Genomic DNA, 10,375 nt, shown 5'->3' with positions numbered 1-10,375 from the left:
TAACACCACACACACCCCAGGGACTTTGAGGCATGTGACAGTAACATGCCGTCTAATACCTTGAGACTTTTCCAAAACTTTTGCCAAATCCTTGAGGTTTATGGATTATGGAAAACTAAGCTATAAAGCAGATTTTTAAAAATGGGCCAATTCGAGTAGGGTGATGAAAGAGAAAAACACTAAGCATAAAGTTACCTTTGACACCATTGGGGCAAAAATATTGTCAACATATTGTTGTTGTCATGTGAACCTCGTAACTCCAATTTTGGTGATTTTCATGTTTTCACTTCATTTGAAGGATTCCATTATGCTCTATGGGCTGAGAAATTTCCCCAGTGTCTTGGGTTTATAAAACCCTTTAAAAACCTATTGGATAAACTGAAAAAGGCATTGTCATCAAGTTAAAGGCAATTGCATCAATGTCAAATTCAGTTTAAAAGCCATATATTTACCTCATCACCTCCTTTTCCTCACTGACCACACTCTGTTCGAGTGACTGTTGCCCGGCTTGACAACCAAGCATCGTCAGTGCGGAAAATCTAGGAGGTAAATATTAGGCTTTGACCCACAGTGCAGTCATTTGGCTACAAAACACTTCAATTATGCTGCATGAGCTGTTTGGAGAAGCAATTGTTTGGACAATTTATGCTTGATGGCTTCGTTAACGTTTAACAGTTTGGGAGAAGGCTCAGATGGAACTACACTACAAACTTCAGTCTCCACTGACATGGGGATGAGCAGATAACGACCGAATTTTGGGGTGATCAATTCTTTCAATTTCTTGATTTGATTCGAAGACTTAGAGAAAGTCATCTTGCCACTACCATGACGTGTCACACTATAGATGGATCGAAAACCACATACAAGTGTGTAGTCCTATGTAAATAAGGCCAGTAAAATATTTTTTCACTTTTCCATGTTTTTGTTCAATTTTGAAACTTATCAAAACCTGGAAATTACCAAATTAATTTTTCATACCTTTCCAGACCTGTGTGAAAAACCCTGCACACATCCAGTTTACCACTACTCCAGAGCATATTCCTTACACACAAGTCTTCTGAATTTTAATGTTACTTCGGAAATGACACTCAAACAAGTACTACAGAAGAAAAGACTTGATGTTGACATATGCAAGTGGACCCAGTACAGAGTAACAAATTTGTTTTATTGCGAAAGCGACACAAGCTTGTCTTAAAAAAAGGGAATAAAAGAAAACAAATTAAACACTTCCAACAATTCACCAAAAAACAGAAAAAAAACATCATGATGACTGGTAGGGGCAGGAGGGGAGGGGAGGGGAGGGGAGGGGGGTTTTGGTAGGACATTGGCTTCATTTAGAATCTTCCAGAGCGTTCCCGGTCCCTTGACCTCCGCCTCTCGCGGTCCCGCCCGCCTCCGCCTCCTCCTCCTCCTCCGCCTCCTCCTCCACCTCCACGTCCACGATCACGATCCCTGGAGCGAGAGCGCCGTTCCCGGGAACGCGAGCGAGAGCGGTGCCTGGCGGGAGGAGGAGAGGGAACATTTCTAGACAGGGCAGTTTTACGCAACTTCAAAATATACCACAAGTCAAAAGTTTGGACAGACCTGATTGAATGTACTATGAAGCCATTTTGATCTAAAGGCTTATGCTTGAAATGCTTGAAATTTGTTTTTTTTTTAGACATGTATAGAAATATAAATAGTGAAGTTGATGCCCATGTATGAATTTTTTTCCAAAACCTTTGTCTTTCCATCAAGGCAAAGGGGCGGCTTCTTTAAATAATCTAAAATATAAGATAGTTTTGATTTGTTTAACACTTTTTTGGGTAACTGCATAATTCCATTGAATCTCAAATCATGGACTGTTGGGTACAGGGAGATCTTGAAATACAAATACAAATCCTTCACTTTCCGGATTTTCGTACCTTTTCCTGCGGCGGCCATACAGCTCCCTACGCAGTTCCCGGGATATAGGTTTCAGGTGCATGAAGTTGCAGAAGCCTCCTCGGGTGCACTCTCTGTGGGCGAACGGGACACGAAGGGTTAAAAACTAGGCCGGGCTTGTGTTTGTAGATCAACGTCATGAGAAAAAGTTCACTTGTAGCCACTTTCACATGCCGGAAAGCATGCCAGCACACCGGCCTTCACGGCTGAGGAACATCTGAACATTATCTCCCTTTGGAACAAGTTAGTCCAGCCGCTGACAAAGCAAACAACACCCAGTCTAATGGAAAAACCACTGAGGGATTCATGCTGGAGAGGATCATACCTTTACCTTACACGTTTATAAATTTTACCTTTGCATTTTAACAAGAGTAATAATAATGACAATGTCATAGTTTATACAGCATCCCTACAGCTGGTAGGGATTCAGTGTCTTGCTCAAGGACCCTTCAGCAGGCTGGATGCTTGCCAAAAGTAGGGTTTGAACTCTGACCCCCTGGTTGAAGTCTTCCTACTCACTACACCACCCTGCTGCCTTTTCCCTTAACAAAAATGACTTATAATCAGTAATATACCAACATGCCAACTCCAGACGCCAAATTCGCACACACACACACTTTGATGATGATTTTTATTTTATTTTAGCTTCTCAAATATTTATCATTTCGCACCACTTGCCTTTCACCAGGAAACTCTTCAAAAAATGGCCTAAAAGACTAGAAACCACATCAAAGAGTGTGTCTGGAATTGGCCCCCGGGGCATTATAGAGAAAACAACAGCAGCCATGTGTACAGGACACATGGCTGCTGTGATGGACACACTGGTTGTTCTTGGGGTTGTAGCAACTGATAATGTAATATCTGCTGGAAAATGGAACAACTTGTCGAAATGTAATAAAATGTCCCTCGAAATGGGAACATAATAATGTGACGTTATTACATTATCCAGGAATCTATTACATTAAGGGTTTATTACATTTTCAACTTGTTTAAAGGAACATTATATCACATTTTGACAATTTATTACAATATCAGGTAGTTACTAATGTTATCAGTTGTTAACGGCACTACCAGATCTACCAGATGAGGCCTTAGACCAAATGATACTCACCCCATTTCGTACTGGCGGCAGCAGGCTTCCCTGAAGTCGGTGACGGGGGAGAGCTCTGCGTGGATTGGCTGGCCGTTGAACCAGCGGTTGTTCAGGTCCATGACTGCTTTCTCTGCGTCCTCCTCACGACGAAACTACACACAGGAAGCACATACTTCAGCAACTACTGGTGGTGGTAGCAACACATTTACATGATAAAAAATAAAAAAACGAGATGAAAATCCATGCGAATTGAAAAACTGAGTGATAAATTGTAATGTGATTTGATAGATCTACACAGCAGAAAAGTCAATGATTGTGGTTTTTGACTGACATACATGATGAAACCTCTGATCAATCATCAACCACCTGACAATTTATCATTCCATTCACATGGATTTTTTTACTCTAATTCACAAGCATTTTCATCATATCTATTTTTATCCTTTCATTTTTTTACTTGTGCCCCCCATAGCTACGTTCAGATCCCTCACCAACCTTGACGTAGACGTTGCCCACGAGGTGGTCGCCCAAATTGTCACATACGTTCATCTCCTCCACCTCTCCATACTTCTCCTCCATCTCTGTGAACACTTCCTGTGGGCAAAGATCAAAAAAACAATACTGAATTATGTTGAGCCTACTTAGCTATAAGTTATAAAGTCTTTCACTGGCTCTGAGATTTCCATTATTCATCGGATTAGAGGTTATGTTTATACGTGGGCTGAGTATCCAAAGTTTGCCTCGTGATTCAATGCATTCCTTTCTAGCATAACCGCATTTCAAAAGCAGCTGGGAAGTGCTCAGCCTCTCTATATAAAATTAGTTCAAAAACATATTGAGAACCTCAGATTATTAGTGATTTTAGCCTCTTATTTGAGGCCTATTGACAAGATCACAGTAGAGTTAAGAGGGAATAAAAGTAAGAAAATTGCTACATCTTCTCACCTAGGCCAATTTTGTTTAAACTCTGAAATTTAGCCCGTGCTTTCCATGTGTTAGAGCAGTTACAGCGGACAGCATGTGGTGTTTTCCTGCTGTGTAAATATTAGCTCTTAAACTAATAAATGATTCTTACATCAGCGAAACATGGGTCAATAATGAGTCAATGTCAGTTTGTTCCCGTTTGGTCATTTGGACATTACAAACACAGCTGACAAACTTGTGAGTGGCCACGTTGCGTAGAGTTATGTAGAATTAAGCCACGTCAGAAGCACAAAATGTCGCTCACCTCAAAGAACTCGTCATAATGCTCCTGCATCTCCACATCGCTGACGGCACCTACAAAATTTCAACATAACTAGTCAAGGCACAGCTAGACGAGCAGCGCTGGAAAAGGAAAAGTCTTCAAATCTGCTGTGTTACACTTTAACTTTTAAGAGACAAAACTACATGTAGCAGCTTAGCATGATGCTTCGCTGTAACTGCTAAAGTTAGAGATTATAGAATTTACTCAGCATGCATAAACAAATGAGTATCATGTTTCCAATCGTGTATGTGTATATTACTAGATGCTATAATGAACATCTTCCCCCTCCAATGCCTTTCTCAGTCTATTCAACTTATTTCACAGATGCAATATAAAAGCTAGAGCTGTCCCTTCTTAGTCATCCGTTTGGTTGATTGGGTTTTCCTCAACTATGACTTGTTATCATAACAAGTTCAGAACAACGTTTACAAATATATATATCGGTATTCTGTGATAAAAAAAACTGTAATTGCATGCATTTGCAGTAGGAAGATAATGATTAAGTTGACTATACAACTAGTTCATGAAATTCTTGACTATTGGATGACTGAGAATTTCCTAAGTTTGGGACAGCCCTAGTAGAAACCTGGCCTCACTGAATTGAAAGCAAAAACTGTGTACTTTAATGTGAAGCAGTAACTGGTAAGTGTAAAGCAAAATAACACACCAAGAGTGAGTAAATTAAAGCTTTTAAGTCTATCACATCTGTTTCACATCAGCAAAACTCAAAGAATGAAGGGTCTAAGCCAATGCTGTGTACATTATTGCACCACATTTACTCAAGTACTTTGAGTTAGGCCAGCAAAACACGCAAAACAGCATGTGGCCAGTTAACATTTAGGCCAAATAAAGACAAACGTTTTTTGAGGGGGGAAAATATCAAAGACTTAGTTGTTTTATATACAGGAAAAGATGGGATGAGTCAGAGGAGCCTAGAGTACATGTTCCTACTCTGGGTCAAATTAGCCTTTATCAATGTGGGGAGGTGTGATGTAGTAAATTAAGTGCAGTCAGTGCCGCAGGGTCCTGCATATGAAGGGAGAACTTACAGTGTAAACCATCAGCAGACTGGGCAGAGTTTTGAGGGTTACGGTAAATGTTCAAGAGGGCAATGGTCTGAAATACAAAACGTACACTTTTGTGACACAAATCAAGCAAAATATGGAGATGGGGAGGGAAAAAGTTGTGATTAGATATTTTAAGTCAGTTCTTTTGCGGTCCTTAGTCACTACAGCTCCTGGGGGGAGAGCTAATTGTGTGTTGGGTGCTTGAAAAATCAAGACGTGCACAACCGCTGAAAGAGAAGGGAATTTCTTTCAGGTGAATTCTGCCAGGGCATCGGATGAAGCTGCAAACACAAGGATCTCAGAACCAGCCATTTTTTTTTTATCTTTGGGGAGATGAATTAGCAAATTAATTCATTAAGGAGTTCATGGATGTTTGCTGAATTTCACAATAACTGAATTTGACACCTATGTCTTTTTTAAATCAAGCCTCTCAGAATGACGGTGCTGATAAAGGACATCTGACCAGTTCTCACCGGTCAGATGAAATCCTACACCAACACTCATTTTCCAAGAGCCTTAATATACAAGACAATGGTATGATGAATCCAATCCTTTCAAATCCAACGGATGCATAGTTTAATAAATATAGGCCCCAAAGGGAAACAGCCTGGCCAATTCTAAAATCCCTGTTTGGAAACAGAAATCAAATGTCAGCACAACAGAGCAGAACAGTGCCACAGTCAGTGAGTCGGACCGAAGGCTCCATAACCCATCACACACACACACACACACCTACCTGTACAAGAGGCTGTGCGTCAGCTCTGCTAGACTGGGCTCAACATCGTTACTGTTCACGCCTACGACACACAGGTCTACGTAGCCTACAGCCTAAATCATCTGAGCGCTCAGCTAAACCGTCCTAAACTTCTGCTCTTCTAATGCAAATTTAGGTGGAAAAACAGATAGAGCAAGGATTAGCGGTCAAGCGTTTGTTTTGTCTATGCTTTTTGTTGGTAGTAGGTGACCGAAGAGGTGCGTGAGGCCAGAGAAATAAACCCTGAAGTAGACAACTACAACTAGCCATAACTGACCGATAGGGGTGCAACGGATCACAAAACTCACGGTTCGGATCGTATCACGGTTTTGAGTCACGGATCGGATCATTTTTCGGATCAGCAAAAAAAAAAAGGGTTAGGGTTAAATGCATTTTAAAAGTAGGTAGGTAGCAGCACAAAGCAACAAGCACTTTAAAACGAATGTAGCACTTTAGGACTTTATCATATTATGGATGTTTGAATGTATAAATGTGATAACTGTTTTTGCTGTTCTTATTTTATATATTTTATTTACTTATGTGTGTTTTTGTGTCTGTTCTTAAGAGCTGCAGAGGCAAATTCCTATCAACTGTGTTGACATGGCAATAAAGTACTGAATTGAATTAATTTACAAATGTGCTACTTTGGCTCTGATGCAGCCGCCTCTCTCCGTCTGTAGTCACCACTCTGTAGTCTCGCTCAATGTCCCGCCCACAGCACTATCTGATTGGTTACACGTCTCGAGTAATAGCCTATCAACACTGAAGGCTATACCACAGACAGGTAAAGAGACTGGAGCTTCTCTGAGCGGAGCTGTGTGTGAAGGGAAGGCAGCATATTGCCGAAGTTGAAATAAACATCACAATCTTGTGATCTATTTCAATGATGACAAGCATGCCCAGTTTCCCAGTTACACCACTGAAAATGCCCGAAGTCACAGCCGACGGGATTTCACTCAATGGAGGCGAAAGCGACGGCTTTTAAATCAGTCGCTCTTCCTTTTTTTTTCTTCCTTAACGCAATCATTGCACTTCAGAGTAAAACACAGCACGCATCTGTCTTGTCTTTTCACTGCAACTCTGCATCGAGATTTAGGGAATTATTACTTTAAAAAGTAACCGCGGCAGTAAAACTGTATTTCACACTATGATGGTTAAACTTTGCAATTAACTCTGCAATTAATCCGCGGTTCACATGCGTGCCGAACCGTGGGGGGGGATCCGTACGGATCACGGATCAACTACGGTCCGTTACACCACTACTGACCGAGCATATTTGCTTTGGGATATTTGGACGATAATGGGGTCATGTTGTGTTGAAACAAAGTTGGGTCTCCCGCTAACAGGGCTGAGGCAGTCCCTCACACCCAGCCTGCTGTAATGTGGGCTATTTTTTTTAGGAACCGGGGAGGGAGAAAGGAGGGACTTCTGCACCTCAGAGGCTAACAAATCTTTGGACTTACAGCGAGAGGCGTCGGCCGTCTGTGCACTGTTTTGGGGATTACGGTAGATGTTTTGAATCAAGATGGTCTGCAGAGGGAAAAATAAAAAGATACATGGTCAGAGAGGATTGTTTGATGAATGCCTAAGTCTGTACTAGTTCTGGTGTAAATTTGGCTGCGCTATATGCCCAACTAGCTTCTGTAGATCTTGAAATAGTGCAAGATCTATAGAAGCTGTTTGCAAATAAGAGGAACAAAAGAGAGTGAAGATCCAGGGGTCTCTGGTTACTTGTGGTCCACCTAGGGGTTAAGCTCAGCCTCACACCCTGACATTCTCTTAAAACCAAAGTCGAGTTATATCGGCCTGTGAAATGGGTTCCAGGAAGTCTGCATTAGTGTGCGTATATAGATGGTAGGATGTGCCACATTTTTACCACTTGAACATTCTTTTTCAGAAAAACTTTCAGTCTTTCAACAACTAAAATGTGCAGTAAACCACCCCCGCCCCTCTTCGCAGGCTGCTTAAAAGTGTGACTTCGCTGAAAAAGAACAAAACACAAAATTAAGGGAGTTCATAACTGCAAAACATGGGACCTGAAATACAACTACTAGAATTAGAAGATGACAATGCAAATTAGGAAAGGACTGACAGAGTTTGGGTCTTTTCACAAGTAATTAGTGACATGTTAACAAAACAATTCACATGGGCTTGGAGCATAACAATCATGTATACACAGCACTAATATTTGGCCTGACTTCGCATACATGAACACAATCATATTCTTTACATTCAACACAAATAAAGCTGCATTCAGTTAAGTAAAGGTTACCGATTGGCTTCACATTCTGTCCTAAAATTGAATATAACAAACTTTTAAAGAACATCTCAGTGCAGATAAACACTCCTACATTGAGACAAACCTTTTGATTGATTTTTGTTGTGCTTTATATATTTGTAATCTTTTGTTTTAATTTAAATAGCAAATTTCAATACTAGATTCTTCCCTCTGTGAAACTTTCTATCATGTGAATTTTACGTTTCACAAAACATCAAAGTACTCCACTTATCGCTTAGAGGAAAATATCAGACTCACTGACTGCTAGCTCTTATGCCAAATTAAATTTGGATATCTCTGAGAGATGAAATATGATAAATAATATTTTTATATTTTGTTTAAATACACCTTTGAGAAATGTAACAATTAGGTCAATAGGGCATATCCTTCTAAAATAGAGCATCTCTATATAAAGTGTTCATAACAAGTATACTGGTTAGATCATGAAATGTGATAATGTGGCTGGTGGTCAAAACATTTCATCAACAGTGATATAATTTTAAACGTTTTGACATAGTCCCCATAGAGAAACACTCTCATTGAAAAGAATAACATTGGTGGGATACTCACCTGGCTGAAGGTGGGCTTGTTGTGCAATCTAGAGCAGCGATCCCCATGTCGACACGCTCCGATTTTGAAATAGAAAGAACAATTGACCCTGAAAGAAACGTATAAGATCAATGTGTGAAGATGACAACAAAGTTTGCATTTATTTAACACATTGGCCCAGGTGCTGTGAGCACTCGTTCACTGCCTAATGAGCTGAAAATATAAAGGATGCCTTCTGCTGCACTCCGGCGGCCACTGGAAACAAAACAAACCGCCCGCCTGGGATAGCCAGTTTGCTAACAAGCTAATTAACAAACTTAGGAGTTACTTGACTGATTTATGAATGGTAAAGAGGAGCATGTAGCCAGATTTTAAGTTTGTACACACAGATTGGAGGACTACTTAAATAAAACCACTCGATAGTTGGTTAGGCGCAAACTGACTCCACATTGTAGCAGCGGGCTAGCTAGGATGCCTTCCTGGATTTCATTCAATGCGTTAGCTATCTCTCGCTAGCTTGACTGGGACATTCAAGGCTGCTACCACTACAAACAAAGCCTCAGAGAAGCCACGGCTGGCAGCAAAGCCGCACTACCACGTGTGCACTTTGTACCCAACGCACTGTTTACATGAACACAGAAATAAAACACTAAAATTAAACTTACTTGTCTTTCTCTGTACCGAAAATGGACGCCAGGTATTCCGCCATTTTCGGCTCGTCGGGGGGGACGTTGTGGCGTACGTCATACGTAAAGCGACGGAGGTTGCGCAGACGTTAATGTTTGACCTGCTACGTCATAGCCCGACTACTTGCACTGGTGCTGAACTCCGCATACGTGCGCTGTTTCTCAAGTCTCGGGGTTCATCAATTGGTTTTTCAATCCCCGGGTTATGTTAATTTCCAGCACGTTCTTTCATCTACTTGTCTCCTAGCTTAATAACATTCTTATTCTTGGAAAATTTTGTATACACAAATCAAAGTATATGAAAGTGAAACCTAAGTTTAGTGTAGTTTCATAATGAGTTTCTTTCTTACATAAAAGCCCCTAAAGTCATGGAAAATAAAAATGCAACTTTTTTAGTATAACAGAAGAATATAATTTACAAAATGCCCTAGCCCTTTAAGTTATTATTTTTCCTTTTGTTATATTTAATATTATTTCAATCTCTTGCCTGTTTTGAATTGTCTTTTTTCTGTCTTTTTGGTATGCACATGATCCTATTGGTATATTGTGAAGATTTCTAAGCCATGATGTTTGTACATGGAAATTGTTCAATAAAAAAAAAAAAAAAAAAAAAAACTTGTCTCCTAGCTCGAATGGCCACAAGATGTCGCTGTAGTTCTGAATTTACTTGCATTTACTTGAGGCTACTAACTTTGATCTCCTCTCCCCTCCCTTCGCATCCTCATCTCCTCTCCTCTCCTCTCCTCTCCTCTCCAGAGATCAGAGAAAGCTAAACATCA

The 10,375-nt window shown here is 40.5% G+C and overlaps 1 protein-coding gene across 3 annotated transcripts; it reads right to left on the bottom strand.

The window, feature by feature from the left end:
- Positions 1 to 1,150: 1,150 nt before the first annotated feature.
- LOC139655024 (splicing factor U2AF 35 kDa subunit-like protein) lies at positions 1,151 to 9,674 on the bottom strand. 3 transcript variants are annotated; one of them, XM_071532322.1, is made up of 8 exons: positions 9,576 to 9,674; positions 8,932 to 9,019; positions 7,547 to 7,613; positions 4,245 to 4,294; positions 3,512 to 3,610; positions 3,035 to 3,168; positions 1,905 to 1,997; positions 1,151 to 1,497 (listed from the first exon to the last, which is right to left on the bottom strand). In XM_071532322.1, exons 1-8 carry the CDS (start codon positions 9,617 to 9,619, stop codon positions 1,335 to 1,337), a joined length of 738 nt encoding a protein of 245 aa, XP_071388423.1. In that variant the 5' UTR covers positions 9,620 to 9,674; the 3' UTR covers positions 1,151 to 1,334. The 3 variants fall into 3 exon arrangements, with proteins under 3 accessions (XP_071388423.1, XP_071388422.1, XP_071388424.1); XM_071532321.1 differs by lacking the exon at positions 7,547 to 7,613 and adding an exon at positions 5,312 to 5,378; XM_071532323.1 differs by lacking the exons at positions 8,932 to 9,019; positions 9,576 to 9,674 and adding an exon at positions 5,312 to 5,378 and having other exon boundaries at positions 7,547 to 8,913.
- Positions 9,675 to 10,375: the final 701 nt, after the last annotated feature.

The sequence above is a fragment of the Centroberyx affinis genome, unplaced genomic scaffold (genome assembly GCF_046629955.1).
Source record: "Centroberyx affinis isolate AG114_WGS23_722 - 3 ecotype Tasmania unplaced genomic scaffold, CSIRO-AGI_Caff_v1 ptg002185l_1, whole genome shotgun sequence".
Classification (NCBI taxonomy): Eukaryota; Metazoa; Chordata; class Actinopteri; order Beryciformes; family Berycidae; genus Centroberyx; species Centroberyx affinis.
This window is presented reverse-complemented; position numbering and strand designations above follow the sequence as displayed.